The sequence below is a fragment of the Trichosurus vulpecula genome, chromosome 3 (assembly GCF_011100635.1).
Source record: "Trichosurus vulpecula isolate mTriVul1 chromosome 3, mTriVul1.pri, whole genome shotgun sequence".
Taxonomy (NCBI): Eukaryota; Metazoa; Chordata; class Mammalia; order Diprotodontia; family Phalangeridae; genus Trichosurus; species Trichosurus vulpecula.
Genome location: NC_050575.1, coordinates 176,597,780 through 176,619,893, shown reverse-complemented (window position 1 = coordinate 176,619,893; position 22,114 = coordinate 176,597,780). Strand labels below are relative to the sequence as shown.

General features: G+C 42.2%; 2 protein-coding genes across 2 annotated transcripts in view; one reads left to right on the top strand and one right to left on the bottom strand.

Moving 5' to 3' along the window:
• Positions 1-4,693: 4,693 nt before the first annotated feature.
• Positions 4,694-13,779, bottom strand: ZMYND19 (zinc finger MYND-type containing 19). The gene is made up of 6 exons (XM_036748533.1): positions 13,595-13,779; positions 11,688-11,747; positions 11,132-11,238; positions 9,141-9,281; positions 5,874-6,054; positions 4,694-5,355 (listed from the first exon to the last, which is right to left on the bottom strand). Exons 1-6 carry the CDS (start codon positions 13,643-13,645, stop codon positions 5,212-5,214), a joined length of 684 nt encoding a protein of 227 aa, XP_036604428.1. The 5' UTR covers positions 13,646-13,779; the 3' UTR covers positions 4,694-5,211.
• The window catches only part of LOC118842317 (proline-rich protein 18-like), a 62,611-nt gene continuing 54,140 nt past the window's right edge, over positions 13,644-22,114 (top strand). The window contains exons 1-2 of the mRNA XM_036749887.1: positions 13,644-13,652; positions 13,711-13,950. Of these exons, the coding sequence (XP_036605782.1) occupies positions 13,644-13,652; positions 13,711-13,950 (249 nt within the window). The remainder of the gene's footprint in view (positions 13,653-13,710; positions 13,951-22,114) is intronic.

Here is a 22,114-nt window from a genome sequence, read left to right as displayed (position 1 = left end):
AAGAGTCATTCCTACCGCGGAACCTGGAGACAGTGCTGGATCCAGAGCTGAATTCACTTCAACCCTCAGAACATACTTTTGTCCAGATTATGTCTCCCATTCACCATTAGTGACTCATCTTTTATTATAAAAGATGATGGAGAGCATGCTTCACCCAGGTTATAGTAGCATCCTAAAATAGATCTTGGCCCTGTGCACTAAACCAGGAGGAAGATAAAGATGCCAAGGGAGGTTCATTTATATCAGGCTATTAAAATTAGAAGGAAAAAATTAGAAAGACCTTGCCATTTTAACATTATGTTGAAGCCCTTGTTAGTCCAGCATAGTGTTAAGGGTAGAATTTTACAGAGCTCCAGGCTCAGACAGGAAGTCAAGGAAGTCACTGTGGGAGTACACAGACCTAAGCTTCCCTTCCACATGAGGAACCATAATTACTAGACTCTTGCCAAACCAGTTTGTCCTTCTCTTCTAATCCTACACATTAACTATTCAACAAGTGGGCCTCGGGGACTAGACGTTCTTTCATCTGAGTTGGTTTGTCCCCATTCCTAGTTCCTGTCCCCTCCTCAAAGCACGTACTAATCCTTGGCTGATGCATCCAGACACTCCTATCAAACAGACGCAACTCCTGTTTGAGACTGGTCTCATTCTGACCATTTGCATAACTACAAAGCTGGAACCTGACTGAACATACTATCTTCCTGGGCAGCTACACAAATCACTAAATGGTGCCCATCAAGAGGAGCTGCCCGAGCTCTCCTCTCCCTCTACTCCACCTCCCCCCAAAAGTTGGGGAGGGGGGACTTAGTACTACAAGGAAAAGGAAATCTTGCCTTGAGACTCACAACTATAGGGCTTCATTGTGGATGTCCAGGGCTATGGGGCTTCATTGTGGATGTCCAGGGCCCAGCTTTGGTTACTGCCCACAAGGACCTCTTAGGGAGCTAGGCCCCAGAGACCACAAAGTTAATGGGAACTGGTTTTGCAAAAATAAGAGCCAAAAAGCCCCATCATGAACAATCTTTGCTTTTCTTCCAGTAGTTAACAGCCCCTTGGTTGCAATAAGCACTTAATGTTTGTGGAATTCAATATGGAAAAAGACTGCCAGTCCCACAAATTTTCTACACCTCATCATGAACAGGGTCACAAGGCAGCAATCACCATCAATTTAATGTAAAAGATGGTGATCTTTAACATGCTGCCCCCAAATCATCATCATCTAAGATAGCCTCAGCCAAACATCTCTGTCCTGTGCCCCTGAACAAGGAAAGGAAATGTGACACCAAGCTATCCACTTATAGCAAGTATATAAATTGAGGCTATTAAAATCAGAAAGATTAGAATTTTTTTCAAAAGATTAGAAAAACCTTGCGCATTCCACATTTTAATGATCTGAAAATACTAATCTGGTTAGCACTTTTTAGCTATAAAGTCTGACCTGATAGAAAAGGGAAATAATATGGATTACACATTGAATAGAAAACAAGTAAAATTCTAATCTTGCCTTTCTTTCCAGTACCTCATTATTTCATTTCAGTTGCAGATCCTTGTAAGGTAGAGGGAAAGTAGGGGCATCCCCCAGGGTATAAATGGGAAGGAAACCTGCCCAACACGACAGAAGGAAAGCCTGATTTAAAAGATTCTATTTTCCTCGATTCCCAGCCCAGTGCTTTCCCAGAGAATATATGAGGGAAATTGCAATACTGGCTTGGGTCTAGTGGGGGAGATAATTTTCAGTAATACAGGAAAGAACTTGGTTGATATGAACTCCAGGTAGTCCATGGCTCTCACTGCTATGTAACTCACCATGTACCAATGGCTTCCTGCTTCTTATGCCAGGAAATTTATACAGGAGAAAAAAGTAAACTGTCCCTATTATTTTCTTCCAAAAACTTTGAAAGATGTCTTACTGCTTAGTACAGCTGCTTAACAATTATGCCCATTTTCTTTAAGTTAGAAATTGAGTGTATATCGTATATTCCTCCCAGATTCGCACAAAAGCAGAAGAGGTTAGTACAGGGAATAAGCAGAAAAAGTTGGCAGCACAGACAAGGGTCAGAAATACCAAAGGGATATTAGACATAGTGTTTATGACTTATTGTGGCAACCTATAGAATCAAGCTGTTAATTTGATTTCTAGATTAAAGGCAGAATTTAGGAAATATTTCTAAAAATAATGCACCCACCAGTTTTCTTTCAGTCTTTTCGGTTAGGTACTGAGTACAATGTGGAACCTAATGTTTTCTTTTCGATGAATATTCTCCCAAGTAAAGTCATACAGAGCCTATCCTGCACATCATTTACCCCCTAAACAAGTTAGGCTATCTCCCCCAATAAGGACAAATATCACATACACTATGATTTATTTCTAATCCCATGATCAGAGGATTAAATCTTGAGTCAGAAGAGTAGATTAGCAATGTTAACATTTAAGATGGTCAGAGATGCCCATGACTTGAAGACAATTCTAAAATGCTAATGAGGTCTTTGCACTATGAGCATCTACCTCAAAAAGTACATGTAGGCCTCCACCCAAATGACTGTCACCTAGGGCCTTAGCCCACCCTAAGGATTCCAAGGTACAGACCACAGAGGACCAGGTGATCTGCTTCCTGTTTCTGGTCCCATGAACTTTAAAGACCCACATGAACCCAATTCAAGTGAATGACAATAGGATCTCACTGTGGATGACTTGGGAACAGGTTAAATAACCTACTTGCAGCTAATACCAGAGGCCACACTCCTTAGACTTGGCTAGACCAGTCTGAACTCTGCTAGTGAGTAAAGGCAATCCTTTTTTGACTGCAGAACCCACCCACACTTCAACCCTGCTACAGATCACCTCTGCGTAACCACTATTTAACCTTAGACAAGTTATCTACCCTTCCCAGCATACACGATCTCATCACCACCTCAACATTGGCCTGACTGTACCCCCTCAAGCCCCCAATTTGTATCACCTGTCTCAGATGGGGAATTTCTGCACCTCATCCCCAGAATACATACTTTGACAACTCACCTTTACAATTAGTATAAAATGCAGCTAACAGAAAATGTAGGAAAGGTTTTTAGTGAAATGGCGGTACAATTCCAAAGTGCAATTTTGTTACTTACCTGTCACAGTGGAGTTTGATATCCACATATGTAAAGATGTTTATAGGAATGAACTTCAACAATAAATAATGATAGAAATGGAGGGGACCTTGGAAATCATCCAGTCCAGTCCATTTTAATGGATAAGGAAACTGAGACCCAGGTCACAAATGGTCCAGCAGGGACTCAAAACACAAGTCTTCTCATCTCAAGTCCATTATATCAAAACTACTTCTAACAGATTTAAAAGATAACTCTTCTTCACTGCTGCCCCATGTTTCACTCCATCATAGCATTGCTGGTTCTATGCTGATACTAAAAACCAGGCCAAAGACACTAAGCAAGACTCTCTTACCTGGAGTCCCAAACCATAGAACTGAAACAAACATCCATCTCCCTGCTACAGATTCTAACATCCAGGAACTCAGATTGGGCATTTTGGGCTGATTGGGCATTTTACAAATAGGGTACAGGGGGACACTCAGCAACAAGATGAAGTCCAAGAGACAAAAGAGCAGTCTAGAGACCTAAAGATGTCTCACTACCAGTGGAAATGGAGACTTGAGGTGGCTGTGAAAAGCACACAAAACTGGTCACTAACCAGGGACTGGTCATTTATTTAAACTCAACTTTATCAAGGACTTCCTACAAGCCTTATAAAGCAGAGATTAGGTATCCCAGGAAGTAGAGAGTTGGGAAAACATACTATAAAGAAACTTGGACTTATTGCCAAGTCTAGACATAGCCCCATACTTTATCAAGGACTTCCTACAAGCCTTATAAAGCAGAGATTAGGTATCCCAGGAAGTAGAGAGTTGGGAAAACATACTATAAAGAAACTTGGACTTATTGCCAAGTCTAGACATAGCCCCACTCAGTGAGCATTCCTATGGACCACATGGCAGCATGCTGGAAAAGACCAATGCACTGAAGGGAGGGAAATGACTGTTGTTGCTTCCATTCTTATACCAGCCCCCTCACAACACTCAGCTCTTCAGTCCATCGTGGTATTTAGTAAGGCAGTTACCTATACTCCTCTCATCACACAAACCACCTAATCCAGGTAGAGACCATGAATAAGCATAAAACAGAGGGCACCCTAAATGAATACTGGAAGGAGATTTCAGCAGCCTTTTCTTGATAGTAGCTAAGATCTCTTCAGGGATAAAGCTCTTGCAGCTATGTTCTAGGCTGGAAATAGAGAGGGAGGCAAATGAGCACTCAGAAAAGAGCACCACCAAAAATGGCGATTCAGAATGCTCTCATGCCGCAACTTAATGCTGCCATGCCTGAACCAGTTCACTCGAGCAGTCCCACTACCTTAACGAAACAAAATTTTGGCCCCTAACAGTCATAGTTTGAGGAAAAACAGGCTACACTTTCTGCAACCACAAAAAATAGGGTCCTCCAGCAAGACTGAGTGTTAAGTATGTGGCCTGAATATTCAATAGTAGACAACATGTAATTACATTCCACTTCAGTTTCATCTTCTCCACCATTCAGTTCAAAAATATAAAGCTCAGGAGGACCACCCCAATGCAAAGGGAAGGGTGGCCACAGGCTGACGAGGACAGCAGAAAACTACAGTCAAGACAACAAATCATTCCAACCCTTTACTTTGCTTTTTTTAAATATTACTTCCATGCAGACTGTTCTCCAAAGTAACTGCTGATGGTGGAAGCCCATCCCCCTGACCTTGGCTCAAGTGCTGTGGCTTCCAGCTATCTAGGTGATGGGCTTTTGCTACATGACGGTTTTTAGACATGTGGCCCAACAGTTTCTCATTTGAAGATTACAGTAAATGATTCTATTTGTAATTTCTAACCAAAAAAACTGTACATGAGTTTACAAACATATTAACATATAAATAATGAGAGGCTTCCTGCTTGAAGCCTCCACAGTAGTCTCTGCTTGAGAATAACACTGGAGGGGAAGCTACGTCCCCTTACATAGAGCCCCTGAAGTGGCTTGGTCTATACAGTGGCTGTTCTATGCAAGCATCATTGGGTTCTTCAGTGCTTCCGGCTTCAATAACCAGTCTGTTATTACTGTGCAAAAACAAGAGTCCACAGATGCCCATGAGAGCAGGAATCTGACTGCTGAGATGTCATTGATCAGTCATCGCTCTGGCTCAAGCTCTTGCTGGAAGGTTCGTTTCTTCTCCCGACAGTGTTTCTTATGAGCAGGCCAGTCCTTTTGCTGGCATTGGGAACCACAGTACCTAGCCACCTGACATCGGCCACAGATGTTGAATTCGCGTAACTAGAAAGAACATGGAAAACCCATCATTTCCTTCTCAATAAACAGAAATCGGTCATGGAGCAAAAAGGCTCTAAAAAGAAGCCAGTCAGCCACCTGTAAGCAACTGAGTACCATGCCCCAACTAAATATTATTTCAATGTGGGAGAAGGGAAAAAAGTGGGAAAATAATTAAGAGCTGCATAAGGCAATATCAAAAATAAATCTAAGGAGAAATGAGGTGGCACAGTGAGTACAGCACCGGCCTTGGAGTCAGGAGAACCTGAGTTCAAATACAGCCTCAGACACTTGACACACTTCCTAGCTGTGTGACCTTGGGCAAGTCACTTAAGCCCAATTGCCTTGCCTTTCCCCCTCCAAAAAACAAAACAAAACAAAAATAAATCTAAAATAAAAGAAATTAAGGAGGAATCTTTTAATAGTTTCTGGTGTTAAGGAATAAAATTACAACAAACACTTGTAGGTAGGAAGTATACCTAACAAAGCTCTCACTGCTATAATCCACATGCTACTGCACATACCTGCTTTTCAATCATAGTGCATGGGGGATAATGACATTCATAGTATGTGCAGGAATTCTCTTCTTCTTCTACCACATCTCCATTAGCGTTATAATAACGAGTAACATTCAGGACAGGGAACTGTTCTTCAATAGGATCAGTAGGAAGCTGCTGAATTGCCAGCCAGTACAGGCTCTGCTCCCTTAAATATAGAAGCAAAAAGTTAAGACATGCACTGGCCTCAGAGTAACCAGTAAAAGACAAGGGAATCAATGGAGAAGAGTCATAAAACAAAGAGTCACCAGCAACTAATAATAAGAGTAAAAGCCCAATCCAATTGTGTCCAACAAGGCACAAACACCTGCGAATCAGTATTTTGAGAACTCAGTTTGATCAGAAAATACTCTGTCAGCTGCTCCTATTCCCAAAGCATTGTGAGGAAAACCATTCATGAGATACCAATTCAAAAAACATCCCCTATTAAGATAGGACAATGGCCCAAGTAGCAAGGGTGGATGTTCCCTTAGTCCTTCCTAGAGGCAACATTTTTCTAAGGCCAGATTCTCCCGGGGTTCATAACTGGTGATGGCCTTCATGTCTTAACGGCAATTATCTTAAATCCGTAAACTTAATGGCAGTAGTTGGCAGTCTTCAGTTTCTATCTACTCAGCATTTTCTAGATTGCTTAGAAATGTTATACACTGTAATGATCATGACTCAGCTACTATACTCACCGGATAGAAGTGACCCAAACAAAATAGTTTTAAGCTCAGTAATATGAAATGGTATTAAACATCGATAGAACCATCAAGTATTGCCTACCATGTGTAGAAAAAATTCTGTAAATTTTGCCAGGGAGTTATTTTTGAAGATACTCCAAGAACTGACAATTTATGAAAATAGGTAGGAAAAAAGTCTAAGTGGCCATAGATCCCAGCCTAAGCAAGAATGTGAATCATTCAGGAATGAAGCTTAGACTAGCAATGGGAGCTCCCCTGACCTCAGCTCCTAAATCTCACTACCTTCTCATTTGCTTGGTATCTTTACCTGGAAAAGAACCAGGTGAGGAAACAAATCATAATTCCCTGAATAGCCAGGCAGGACACTCAATGCTTTGCAAATGCCTTTCCTCCCAGGGGCTTATATTTATTCAAGGAAAGGATCTTTAGAAGTTGTCCTTCAGCAGCCTGCCCACTGACGGAATCCCTGCTATGAGTTCTCAAAGTCCAGGGTTCTCAGGTCCAAAACAGTTAGGGCATAAAGTAATAGAATCATATGCCTGGAAAAGGCATTAGAGATCATGTCACACCAGATTAAAAGACGATCATCCATATGATCCAACCACATGATTTTCTGTTGACTTTCTACCTTTCCGGCCTGTTATGCTACTCTCTTTGTCTCACTTGGTGATCCAACCTACCTGGTCTTCTCTGTTTCTTAAACATGAAACTGTATCTCCTGCTGTTGTGCCTGCCTGTCATGCCTGGAATGAAGTCCTTGCTAGACTCTGCCTCACAGAATACCTCTTCCTCAGAGATACAGCTTAAAAACCACTTACCACATGAAGCCATTCCAAATCCCCCAACTGCTATTGTCTCCTCCCAAATCATCTTGTATCTAACTACTTTATATCTGTTCTCTTTATATTTATTCTATAAATACTTATCTATGTTTGTGTTGTCTCCTTCCATTAGAACATAAGCTTTTAACCCAATTAATAATGGCCAAAGGCTATGAACAGGCTCTTTTCAGAGGAATAAATCAAAGCTATCAATAACCATATTTTTAAAATGCTCTAAATTACTAATAATTAGAAAAATACAAATTAAAACAACTGAGCTACTACCTCACACCCTTCAGTCTGGCTAAGATGAAAAAAAAAGGAAAATAACAAATGCTGGAAGGGATGTGGGAATATAGGCACATATACCCTTTGAGGCAGCAACAATATTACTAGGGTTTTTCTCCAAAAAGATCCAAGAAAGAGGAAAAGGAGGCATATATACAAAAATAATTATAGCAGCTCTTTATGTGGCAAAGAACTGGAAACAGGATACCCATCAACTGGGGAATGGTTGAACAAGTTATGGTATACTGATGTGATGTAATATTATAGTGCCATAAGAAATAATGAAGGGTATCCTTTCAGAAAAACCTGGGAAGACTTGTATGAAATGATGCAAAATGAAGTAAGTAGAACCAGTAAAACAATTTACACAGTTAACACAATATTGTAAAGTTAATCAATTTTGAAAGATTTACTAACTCTGTTGAACACAATGACCCAACACAGTTCCAAAGGATTCATGATGAAACATGCTATTCACCTCCAGATAGAAAACTAAAAAAACTCAAGAGTACAGACTGAAGCATCTTTTTCTTGGGGGAGAACATAGCTAACACAAAATTTTGATTTGCATGATTACATATATTTCTTATAGGTTTTGTTTTTCTTGCCTTCTCATTGGGTAGGGCAGAGGATGAAGGAGGGAAAAAACGTGGAACTGAAAAAAATAAAATCTCAGCACTTTAAAAAAAATTAATTTTTTTTAGTATATGAGCTTTTTCAGAATAGGTATTATTTCTTTGTATTTGTATCCCTAGCACCTAACAGAGTACTATGGCACACTATGCACTCTTAACAAATGTTTATTGGATGATGGATTTATTTTCAAATCAAATGGAATCCTACTGGGATAATAGACCAACTTTCTAATTTTACATATAAGGAAATTAAGAGCCAGAGAAGAAATATGATAACCAGTAGAACTAGAAGTCAAACCCAAGTCTTCTGACTCCTGTTCCAGTGCTCCTTCCACCATCCCAAACAGCTTCCTCTACCAGGCATTCAAGTAAAGAGTCACACACTAAGAAAAGCAATTTGTATTTCCAGAAACCTGCCCTACATTCCTTTGGTTCTGAAAAATAAATTAAAGAACCCCCTCCCTAAAACAAGCACAGACACATGCACTGAGTACTTCAATGATTTTCTTCTACTTAGGCCTAGTTTGGATCAGGCTTTTCCCCCTTTCTCTCACATGGGGGAAAGACTTTACAGGTTGAAAGGGAAAAGCTGAGAATCACCCCACCTGCCTAAAGTAGAGAAACTATTCAATTTCTTTTGTTTTATCCACATGAAGAAAAAAGAAAGAAAAATGTAATTTGGTTTAAAAGTGAACTAATTTAGTGATTAATGAACTTGGATCATCCTCCCAAATTATCCCAGCAAGGTCTATCAACAGCCTTTATGATCCACATCACTTACGACTGGCACAAATTCAGACATACCTTTGTTTACTAGAGATTTCTTCTGCTTTGGGTCTCCAACCCCATGGCACTAACTGCAGGTTGTCTAGTCGATTGTCCACTGTTACTGCATTAAGATGTACCACCTGAAATCCTGGAGCAATTCCTCCCCTGTGTCGTTCCCTGGCACATACAGACAAATGTTTCTTTAAAAATACTGTTGGTACTTTTACAGAAAGTAAATTACTGTTATTCAAAGACATTTTCAGTATATGTGAATAACACACAGAATACCCAAAGCACCTAATATAGCACACACCTAGCATTGTTCTCCGTAGGAACAAAACCTTTTGTCCGTGGGCAATGGAATTATATGCTACTTAACTCTAGGAAACTAAGGTACTGGAAACTTTAGAAGCTTACGTTCACCTCATTTTACTCACTCAGTCCAGACACAAAAGCCAAACTGGACTCCAAGGTAAATGTCCTTCTCTCTCCCTAGGCTGTTCGGTTCAGCCTAGTCCCTTTACTTCCCCTCTCTTAAACACCAGAGCTTAAAGTCACTTAACTTATCTTAGCCTCAGCTTTCTCATCTGTAAAATAGAAGTTATACCTTTAAGTACCAATCTCACAGGGTTATTATGAGGATCAAATGAAATTATTTTATATACACACATATACGTGTATGTATTTACAAAGTACACATACATATACATACATATTGTGTAGGGATATGGATCTATACATGCACATATAATAAATACATGTGTGTATATATGTAGGTGTATACAGTGTCTAGGACATCTTAATACAACATAAATAAATGCTAGAAACATCATCGACTGTACACACATTCCACTTCATCTTTACCTGCTCAACCTACTATGGTCATGTTCTCAGGAGCACTTTCAATTGTGAATATAATACAAATTGCCACTAGTCATTTTCAAGATACTCCATATGTCCCAACCTAGAAAAGTTACATTTCTTTCACTTGGAAATCATGGGCCTTGTATCTGTCACATGATCCACAAAGTTCAAGTGACCTGCTAATAAGAGTGACTATGAGTTAAAGCAACTTTGATAATCCTTTTGCAAAGTGTACTAACTATCCATTTCTAAGAATTAGCCCAATTGATCAGTATATGGGATTGAATACACACAAGTAGGGTCTATGTACAAAGAGGTTTTAACATTTTGATAAATATTTTTTAAAACACAGATGAAATTCAGTTAAAATTTAAAATCCAGACTAAGTAATTCTATACATCCATAAAAAGAAAGTGAGATTTAAGTAAACTTCTAAAATAAAGGAAATAGGAACATTTATTCTAAAAAACTTAAGACCCAAGATTTTTATATTCCCTTCTGGACTGATTAGCCGAATGTTCCCACAAGAACATCATTTCAAGTTTGTTACACAGTAGCTCAAACTGGAAATAAGTGTCTTCTTGCCAATCAGACACTGATATAAGGAAACTAAAAAAGAGGGGCTGAGAAATAACCAGCCTTGGTTTTAAATGAACAACTTTAGGACTTCTCCCACAAGTCTAGAGTTCTCCACTAAGAAAAAAATAGTAAGCACCTGATAAAAGACACCTGGTCCCTACCTACAGACTCAGAGAGGAAAAAGTGAAGGAACCAAATATGACTCCAGATTCACCTTCACTGGTTACTTTCATGAGAAAAACTTGATAGCGCCTTGATACTCAAGGCAGCATGTTCACCTTGTCTTTGGAAACTTCTGTAATCCATATTATTCTCTATTACACACTTAGTTTGGGCAGGAGAACATAAGGTTCAAAAGGGAAAGGCAGCAACCCTCCCCCCCCACTCCTCCCATGGGTCTAATGCACAGTACAGTCTGGTACTCTTAAAACTCCTCCCAGACACCCCACCCAGTGTATCAGAGATCACACAGGACTTATTCAGGGAGACTAAGGGGACTGGATGGATAAGTGGCAGACTCTACACAAACTGCTAGCCACACCCCAAATAAAAGGCAGAAATATTGATCTCTACACAATACCCACCACAACAACTCATGAAGTAAACGTCCAGATCCCCTTCCTCGGTTTTTGTCAAAAGCATAAGCAAAAATTTTAGCACCATTTCCATCAGCATCTACTTCCATTCGTGCCTGGCATAGGACAAGGAAAATACTTAAAATCCACCTTGCAACAACACTTCAAAATCAAACTGGGGGAAAAAATAAAACCAGTGAAAATGTTAGCTTAATCTCTAATATTTTGGAAACAAAACCATCTGGCCCTCATGGATGTCGGTGACACAGGGGATAACAAACATTGGACCCAAGTCATCTGCTCCTAAAAACATGGCCATGGAAGAAGAAGGCAAAGTTTCTGATACAAATTCTAACTTGAATATAGGATACAGTATAGTTCTGATTGTCAGAACTGATCAAAAATTAGCTGACTTAGGTGATTCAGAACTAGTGCTCTGGCATCTAGAGGAATTTCATTCCCAGAGTACAAGCAGGAAGAAAGACTATTAATAAATAGTATCTGTAATTTCTCCAAGTCCTTCATGTCCAACCACAACCCAACCCAAGGAACAGGTCATTCTCACCTCAAAAGAGTAACTCTCCACCAGTGGGATGTCTTGTTCATCTATCAGCGTGTACTTTGTCTGAAAATTAACCAGACATTGTAAAGAATTACACTTATCATCAACAAAGCTAGGTAAGGCCACCACTGAAATAATTTCAATAGGAAGTTATGAGTCACACTGAAATTCTGAAGTTAGATGGTAACTAAATGTTATTTTAATCACCTTGACTCACCTGCCCTCAATTAGATGAGTAAATAACAAGGAAAGCAACATGAGTAGGTAATAATAGCAAGTGAAAGAATTCACTACAGTACTAAATGTTTCGCATAGTATAAGCTAAAAATCAGCCCTGTCATCAGAGTAACCTAAATATAAATTTTGTCTTACAATGATAGCTATCAGAATCTTCCACTTCTGCATGAAAAAGCCTAACTTAGCTAGAAAAATTTATCAAAGCAAATAAACTTCACATTAAATTTCTTCATGCATACAGACCCCCAACCTTCATGTAAATGAAATGGCTTTACTTTCAATTGCTGCTGATGCTTACCCTGACTGTCCCCTACACCACTTGCCTCTCTCATAGGTTCATCTATCAAGAGCTAGCTGCAAGGCAACCAACTTGAAAACCACCAGCAAGGCTTTCCTGGACCAGACTCTCACCAGACTAGGCAGTCAGCAACTTCTAACTTGCTGGTGGCACCAGGGAGCAAAAATGTTCACAGGTACCATTTGCAGTTTAACTCATAGACAAAGTACATAAAAGAAAGAGGAACAAAACAGAGTGAGAAAGCAGGTGAAGAAAGTAAAGAAAAAAGCAAGAAGAATAGATAAGAGGGGAAGAGAGGGACATTTTTACATTACATTTTGCAAACCCTAAAGCACATACTATATAAATGCTTGCTATTAAGAAGATGATGGTGGTAAAGTACCACCTACAACTGGCTCAGGTGCTGCTCCATGGCACTAATTCCCCAGGCTCCCCCTACTGTTCTAGGCCAGTGTGACACAACAGTGTAACTACTTGCTCACTGCCTTCCCTAGGCAAACTCCTTAGTTTAATCCAGTGGTCTCAACATGGGTTAAAAAAATGCATTTATCTTACTAATGGGCTTCGCTCAGTCAATAAGAAGACACGGAGATCATTCTACAGAACTAGACGTGAAACCCTGGAACCTAGTACACAACACCTTTTCCCTTTTTTTCTTTTTTTAAAGCAAAAAAAAAAAAAAAGCCTTCAAGAGAGGCTCGTGCTAGCCAGGGACCCACAGAAGCATTTTGGATCGATTGAGTTAGATTGCACCTATCCCAGGAAGCAAGGAGCACCAGACCCTGGTGCACCCCCAGACACCGGTTAGAGCTCATGAGTTGCTCTAGGCACTTCACACCTAAACCTCAACACCCGTCCAGACTTATGCTGTTGGGTCTCATGGATCCCGTGAACCTGGACGTTCTTCGAAACTTCGGCCATCGCAGACTGGCCCTCGGCTGGACCACAGACCTCAGCGCTCACGCCAATAGTTGGAGTACCCGGGGGTGGGGGGAGTGGAGGAGACAGCCTGACACCTGACACCCCGGTGAGGCTGGAGGACTCGGGCTGCCAGGGTCGGGTGGCCGGGGGTGGGGGGGGCATCCCCGCCGCCCTGGGGCCTCAGTGGGTGTTGGGGGGGTGAGGCCTGGCCAGGACAGAGCAGCGGCTCCGTACGGAGGAGGGGAGGGAGGGCACCCTGGCGGCGGCCACTCCCGGGCTGTGGGTGGGCGGGCCCCGCGGGGATCAGCAGCCTCGGAGCTCCCGAGCCCGGCCTCAGCTGCTGGACTCCCCCGGCTCGCGGCCGCCCATGAGAGGCCTCCGTCCCTCTGAGGGGCCTCATGGCGACTGCGGCCTCCGCCCGCTTCGTTCGCCCTCCCACCCCTGGGCCGCTCACCTTCCCAGCCACTCGGCCGAGCCGCACGATGCCCAGCTTGAAGTCGGTCATGGCCAGGGCCTCCCGCTCGTAGCCGCCACCACCCGCGATCCCTCCCTCCCTCCCTCCTCCCTCAGGCCGGGGCCGAGGCCGAGGCTAAGGCCCTGGCCGCCGCCGCCGCCACCGCTTCCTCCCGCCTGCCGGCCGGGGCCTGCCACGCGCCGCCGCCGCCGCCGCCGCCGCCGCCGCCGCCACAGCCGCCTCGCGCACACAGCCAGAGGAGGGGCGGGGCCGCGCCGCGCGCCGCGCCGCGCCGGACACACCCCCCTCAGCCCTCTGCACTAGAACCAATCAAGAGCCGCGCCGCGCGCCGGACTGTACAGACCAATAGGAATATGGAGAGTGCGCCGGTCTACTAGGGGGGAGGGGAAGGAGGAGGGGAGACAGGAGTCAGTGGAGGACCGAAGGAAGGGGAAAGGGGAGAAGGGGGCGGGGGGGAGGAGAGAGGAGGGGGTGGAGCTTCCCGCGCGCGCGCTCCGTTCTGACGTAGTTTTCGCGGGAAGCTTTGTGCTTCGAACCCAGCCGAGAATCTCTGTAGGGGTGGAATGGGGCGGAGCAGTGTGGGTGCCCTTAAAGGGGCCGCAGAGTCCCCGAGACATTGAAACTAGAGGCCAGTCCATGTGGTCGCTCTGGCCGCACACACGTCTACCTGGTTCTGCCTCTCCATGAGGGTCTGAGTTATATATCTTAGAGCATCATGGAAGTTAAAGGTCCTCTAGTCCACCCCCATCATTTTAGTGGTGGAGAAACTAGCCCAGAAGGGGGAATGTGATTTGCCCAGATCTTAGAGATTCTTTAGGACCCGATCCGAGGCTGAAAGCCGGGTCTCCCGGCTCCCAGCACAGTGGGAGCCGTCCCGCTTCCCCCCATACCCTTCCTCCCATTCCTTCTGCACCCCGCTACTGGCCGCGGATAGGGCCCGAGGATTCACTCTGTCTCTGTATCTCTCACGCTCTGGGTGTCGTCTGCTCTTCCCATTCCATCCCCGCCTAGCCGAGGCCTCGCTCTCCCTGCATCCTCCACCTCTCAAGCCTCCCCTCCCCTCCGAGGCAATGGCCCCACCTCCGGACAGACCCAGGTCCCCCCTCTGGACCCACCCAGGTCCCCATGCTTTCCTTTCTTGGTCGAGCCCTTAATTCTTCCTTTGTCTTCTCGTGGGGGAAGGGATGGGGATAGGGAACTTGGCGCTGAAAAATATTTCCCTTCACCCTTCCCTTCACACATTAATTTGTCAGGACACCGAAACCAAATTCATTTAAAGCCAATTGTATCCTTGCCTTTAGCTGATGTTTATATGGTGTTTACTCTGTGCCAGGTACCGTGCTAAACATTTTACAGCTACTCTCTCACTTGAACCTCACAACAACCCTGGGAGGTAGGTACTATTTTTATTCCCCATTTTACAGATGAGAAAACTGAGGCAGACAGAGGTTAAGTGACTAAGGCTGGATTTGAACTCAGGTCTTTCCGACTCTAAGTCTGGTGTTCTATGCATGAGCTGCTTCTAACCCTTCTGTGTGCACAGCAGATCTCTCCCCTGTTGGAATCACAGCAGCTGCTAAAAATGTTGCTTCATGAGTGAGAATATACTATTCTGTGAAAAATCTGGCATCACTCTGATCCCTAGGATAATAATATCTAACATTTATGTAGTGTTTTAAATCTTCCTTTACAATAATGTGTCCAGAAGCTAAGAGCAGTAAACACAAGATTCTGATTTGCAGTATTTTATTCAGGATAGTTTAATTTGCTTGCTTTCTTTTGATCGATGCTTTGGTTGTTACTCAAGCCTGAGTCTGCTTAGGTTTCCTTTCTTCTGCCTGCTCCTGATTGAATAGGTATTTGGGGTTTATATCCACAAACTAAAGCTTCATACATTTCTAGCCTGCGAAAAGGATCCTATCTATCAGCTCTTATCACACCTTCATGGCAAATGAAGTTTCAAACCAATCACAACAGGTGATGCGGTCAGAGAAAAGGAAGCCATAATTTAAGAGTCATCCAAGATAATTCTCATAGTAGACAATGTGAGAGAAAGTAGACCTGCTTCTCTAAGGCAATGTAAGGAGACCTCCCCTAAGCCACCAAGTTTCCTTTACCAAAAATAATTATAAGAGCTGTCACCTGCACAGCACATCAATGTTTGCAAATCGCATTGCAAGATCACATTTTTGACCTTCACAAGAATTGAAGCTCAAATAGCTTAAGCTTATATGGCCATATAACTTAGCAAGTAGGATCTAAGGTACAATTTTAACCCAGGTCACACCTAATTCCAAGTCCACCATTCTTTCCACTACAACCCAATTCATTGTGGTATGGAACTGACCTCGGGTTCCCAAAGGCTATTTTGTCAGGGCAGTGCAAACTCTGGAAGGTTCTGCCAGTCTGGAGTTTGGGTAAGAACCAGGTAATGGGCTGTGAGTCTATGTGTCAGTCGGCAAAGGATCCTCCTATCTAAGTTTGTAGAAATCCATCACCAGGAGGACAGCAACTAGATAAGGTGGGTTTTTTTAAATTTTCTTTTGTTTGGCTACAGCAACTTATGGAAGCATCTACTAAGGCAAGGAGGGGACAGAATATTAGTGGATAATTAGTATTAGTGGGTAATCCATAGGAACACAGATTAAATTCTGGAGCTTTATATTATTTAATTATGTGTTAACCATGTGCCATGAATATCCTGTGTACCCTAATATATGTGTTTATGTATCTGGGGTCTGCAGCACAAAGGTTGCCTTCAGTTGTTAGGGAGCAGGATGGTAAGGAGTTTGTTGCAACCCAGCATCTGCTAACTTTCAATTTTAATTCTTGTTAACTATGTGCTAAGTTGTTTCTAGCTGCTGAAGTACTCTGAATTCTGTCAGTGCCCACTAAATTTGAGGTCCTGTAAATCGGACTCCTTGGACAATGCTCTAGTTATCCCACCCTGCTTGTAGCTCTGCCTCCTTGTGATACTACAGGAAATTAGGATCCCAAACAACCATGACCTTCAACCTCCTTCCCCCTAACACAAAGATAACACCCTTCCCACCAGGCATCCAACTCACCTTTAGGGCCTGAATGTAGGTCCAGAAAGGAAGAAAGAACTTCCCTCGGCTTCCCTCAAAGATCTTTGCCTTCCCCACACGCACTCCTTAATGTCACTAGGATTCCTTGGAAGAGTAAAGGGGACAAAGTCATTAAACAGATAAACAATTTGTGGTCCATCGATGTAATGAGATATTACTGTGCAGTAAAAAATGATCATGATGAATACAGAGATGCATGGAAAGACTTTCATGAATTGATACAAAGGGATATAAGCAGATCCCAGAAAACAGTAGAAGCAATGCCTACCGCCATGTGAATGAAAAGAACAACTGCCACAAAACGATAAAAAATGAATGTTGTGAAATTAAAAGGAACAAGCTTGGGACCAAAGAAGAGCTATGAGAAGATACCTTCTCCCAGTGTGCACACATGCACATATGTGTAGGTAGCGGAGGACCATGAGTATGAAACATTGTATACAGTCTGAAATTTTTCAATTTATTGATCAGTTTAGCTGAATTTTTTTCTTTTCCTTTTTTTTCTTTCTTTTTGAGATTCTTTTTTACAAGGGCTAGCTCTCTGGAAGGGAGAAACCTAAACTAAGTAAAAAAAAGATATCGAGAGAAATCTATTTTTAAAAATCCTACTGATTCCAGGTGTCGTATAATCCATTACATTCTAACTCTGCTTTACATGGTTAATTCAGGGATGTTTCCAAAATTCTGTGATCTCTATTTCTGCCTGACCTCTGCAGTTCTGAACTCCATATCTTTTCTGAGTAGCACAAATCCAAATGGAAATTCACTCAGGTCAGAACCCTTATGGAACCAACACTTTTTGTCTAGTACTAATTTCGAGGATCCAAAGTTGTGTGCTTCCTTCCCTTCTTCCAACACTTGAAAATCTGAACACCAAGCAGCCGGCCCCTTGATGCCACTCTATGAACAGATATAAACGAAGCGATGTCCTATCACCCTATGAAATCCATCCTGTTCTTCATTCAGTCTTACGAGAATTTTCAGGCAGCTTCTAGGTGCTGAGCCCTGTGCTCAGAGCTGAGGCTGGGGAGTGGGGAAAGGAGGAGATACAGGGTAATGCTACAAGGAAGAAGACATGGTCTTTGTTCTCAAGGAGCTCACAAACTGCTTGAGAAGATATGGTAGACACGTATGCAAAATATAGCCAGCACTTTTATTCATTTGTAGCCAGCATTTCCATATCACCTTTTAATCTCCATGGGAATCCAAGCATTCAGGAAGTTTTTACAGAAGACTCAACCCAACTTATGAGACACCACTCCAGAAGTGAGATTACTTTGCTCCTCTCTTGGGTAGAGAGTGAGCAGCAGAAAACGTCGAGCAGTATGTTCTGTGGCAGGTTGCCATGTGATAGGAGGAGAGGGATACAAGCTGTACTGATGCTGCATCTAGATAGGGTTGTCTTCCTGCCACTGACCTTGGATGTGAATTTCTAGACTGTCATGAGACAGATGAGGCAGCTAAGGATGCAATTGCTGGTATTGCCAGCGCTGCTGTTGCCGTGGCCAGAGGCACAAGCTCTGGTGAGTGAGGCTACCAAACACCAGGCCAGTGAGAGAGATCCAGATCTTGGAGCACGGATGGAGCTGAAAGGAAGGAGGAGCAGGAAGAAGAGGAGAAGCCAGAGGAGGAGGAGGAGGAAGACAGAAGGTCCAAAGTTGCTGAGCCTCCAGCTGTTGTAAATCCCATAAGGCCAGTGAGCTAAGTGATTGAGGAGAGAGGAGGGAGAGCAAGACTGATTTCCCTTGTTGGTAATCTGTGATCCTGAGAGGGGGTGCAATCACCCCTTTCCATTATTCTTTTTCCAGGAGATAACAAGAATTTCCCCTACCACACCCTAAGATTTTAGAAAGCAAACAGGAGGAGGTTTAGGAGATGTTTGGAGGTAGCTTTCTCCATAACGGAGTGGTTGGTCTATTTCTCTTGGATCGCATTACTTACAAGAAACTTTGTGATCACAGTATGTCGCCATTTAATTTATGTATGTGTTGACAGGGAGATGGTCCTTGAAATGAGGAAGGGAGAGAAGCCCAGACAGAGTAGAAATTCATGAGCTCTATGTAGACTATAGGTTTAATATTTTTATTTATGTTATATATAATTTATATTTCCTTAAATATTTTAACACTATCCACTTAAATTTTACATTAAATATAGTATTTCATTATTTCAGTAATATAGTATTAGTATTATATAGTGTAATAGTAATTAAATAGTAAATAAATAGTAATATATTATTAGTATTATATAGTATAATAAATATAGTATTCATCATTTCAGTAAATATAGTATTTCGTTTCCTAGATGAATACTGTTTCCGATCAGAGGGGATTGAACCAAATCACATGACTGTGGGTTTGGCAGCATGAGTTTGCAGGTTTTTACAGGCAGAATGAGACCTACAGAGTTATACTATGAATGCCCCAGAGAGAAATTGAGACCCCTGGACTGGCAACTCAAGTAAGGGGCCACCCAGATAGACCACCTACTTATTATATGTCCTCATTGGATAATTAATATAGTGACACTCTGTCTTCCTGTAGGCTTTTGGGAGGCATTTCTTGAGCTGATTTGGAGTTTGTACTGCAGAATCTCTACAGGTATCACACATTTTAAAAAGTTTACTGAGCATGTACCACGAGAAAATTACAAAGTCCTTGATTTTGAATCAGCCAACTTGAATCTTGGTTCTGCTCCTTACCAGCTACTTACCTTGTGTAAGTTTTCATAAGTCTCTTCACCTTGATAGACCTTAGTTTCCTCATCAGCTGAAAGCGCTGGACTAGGAGATTTTTTAAGGCCATTTCCAAGAATGTACAATCCCACGACTCCTTTATCTTACTGCACTCAAGGACCTCTAAGCCTTTTCTTTGTTTTTTTCCCTTCTCACTTTTCCACCTGCATCCCCAATACTCCCATCATATGACCTTGCAGCCTACTTCATTAAGACCACCAAGGCCATCCAGTTTGGCTACCCTCTTTCACATCTCAAAATGTCCCAGGAGTATCACACTCTGGTTCTTCCTTTCTATCTCAGACCATTGTCATTCAGCTGTTTTTCATTCATGTCTGACTCTTTCTGAACCCCGTTTGGAGTTTTCTTGACAAAGATGCTGGAGTGGTTTACCATTTCCTTCTCCATCTCTTTTGAGAGATGAGGAAACTGAAGCAAAGTTAAGTGACTTGCCCAGGGTCACATAACTAGTAAGTGTCTGGGACTGAATTTGAACTAAGGAAGATGAGTCTTCCTGACTTCAGGCCTGGCACTCTATCCACTGCAGCACTTAGCCCATCCTCTGTCTCAGAGGATGGGGTTTCACTATTCTTCACCCAGGTTCATCCCTCTACCTAAACCTTTGATCCTATTTTCTCTCTCCTCTCTTCTGAGATCTTGCTCAAATGATCATTCATCCCTTCTCTGTTAGAAATATGTCTGTTTCTTCACTGTCTCTTTTCTATCTTCTCACAAATATGCTCAGGTTTCCCCAATCCTAAAAAATGAAAAGAAACAAATTTCCCTTGGTCTTCTGGCACATCCAGCTATAGTCTTATCTCTCTCCTATTCTTTTCTGCTCAGTTTCTTGAAAAATTCATGTACAATGGGTGTTTTCTTTTGGGGAGTGGGTTCATGATGGTGGGTAGGGACAGAGATTAGATAGATAGATAAGAAAAAGCAAAAGGCACATAAAAAGTCATTTAGAGGTGGATAGAGTTCTAGACCTGAAGTCAGAAAGACCTGAGTTCAAATCCGGCCTCAGATGTTTACTAGCTGTGTAACCCCTGGGCAAGTCACTGTCTTAGTTTCCTTTGACCATAAAATGGGATAACAACAGCACCTACCTTTCAGGGTTATTGTGAAGATCAAATGAAATAACATTTGTAAAGCACCTAGCATAGCTCTTGGCACTTAGTAGGTGCTATATAAGTGCTTATTTCCTCTCCCCCTTTTCATGTACATTTGCTGCCTCCATTTTCCCATTGCTCTGTTTTTTCAAATCCTTATAATGTGGTTTCTGCTACACCACTCTACTTAAACTGCTTTCTATGAGGTCGCTAATGATCTCTTAAGCACCAAATCCAACAGTATTTTTTCAGTCCTCCTCTTTTGTGGGCTTTTTAAAATTTCATTTTTAATTAACAAGCATTTATTTTCTTACCCACCCACCACCTCCCAATTTAAAAGAAAAAAAGGAAAAACAAACCCTTGATTAAAAAAAATTCTTAATCAAGCAAATTAAATTCTTATATAGTCCATGTACAAAAATGTATCATTCTGAATCATTAATACATCATCTCTTTGTCAGAAAGTGGGTAACAAAGACCATCATTAGTCCTCTGGAATCATAGTTAATCACTGAATTAATCAGAGATCTTAAGTTTTTTAAAGTAGTGTAGCCTTGTAATGTTATTATTACATAAGTTGTTCTGGTTCTGTTCACTACACCAGATGCCATTCCCCATTTGGTGTACAGTGGATAGGAAACTGGGCCTATAGTCAGCAAGACCCTAAGTTCAAATCCTGCCTCAGACATTTACTAGCTGTGTGGCCTTGGGCAAGTCACTTAACCCTGTTTGGCTCAGTTTCCTCATCTGTAAAATGAGCTGGAAAAGGAAATAGCAAACCACTCCAGTATCTTTGCCAAGAAAATCCCACATGGGGTCCTGAAGAGTCAGACACAACTGAACAATAACAGTCATCCACCATAGTTTGTTCTGCCATTCCCCAGTTACTGGAATTAGTTTCCTTTTCTTTGCCACTACAAAAAGGACTGATTTAAATATTTTTGTACACGTAGCTCCTTTTCCTCTTTCTCTGCTCTCTTTAGTGTATAGTCAGAGTCAATAAACATTTATCATGACCTACTATGTGTTAGGCACTTTGCCAACTGCTGAGGATACAAAAAAAGGCATGACACTACCAATTTAATGGGAATAAGATAACACAAAAAGAAGCTGAAGGGGCAGGGGAGGAGGGAGACAACCTGGGTTCTACCTGGGAGGCTACAAGGGTTCAGGGGCATGATGAAGTCCTACAGATCAGGTAGGGAAAAGATCTGAGGAGGTATAAGTTTTGTAGTTAATTGATCTTACAGATAATGAGTTTCTAGAGATAAGGAAGTCTAGGAAAGTAGTCTGGTGGGAAATGAAGAGGAGAATTTCCTGAGTGTCCTCCTTAAATGATGGAGGATATAGGAGGCCCTCTCTAATGTTCACCCTCTGCCCTCCCCAATCAGAGGGAGGGAGGAGCTGCAGGCCCCAGATTGCTGAAGAGGTGTTAGTATTAGGGTTAATTTCATCTTGGAAACTGATGAATTTCTGGAGATGAAGAAGTCTAGAAAGGAGCTGGGTAGGAAATAAAATAATCCTGGTAGTGGTCACAGGCATGCACAATTTAATGACTTTTTAGGCA

Excerpts from the sequence above, each read along its gene's own strand:
- ZMYND19 (XM_036748533.1), bottom strand. The coding sequence starts at position 13,645 with ATGACCGACTTCAAGCTGGGCATCGTGCGGCTCGGCCGAGTGGCTGGG. Across the intron at positions 11,239-11,687 it reads TGGAGAGTTACTCTTTTGAG|GCACGAATGGAAGTAGATGC; the intron begins GTGAGAATGACC and ends GTCCTATGCCAG. Across the intron at positions 5,356-5,873 it reads GCACTATGATTGAAAAGCAG|TTACGCGAATTCAACATCTG; the intron begins GTATGTGCAGTA and ends TGTTCTTTCTAG.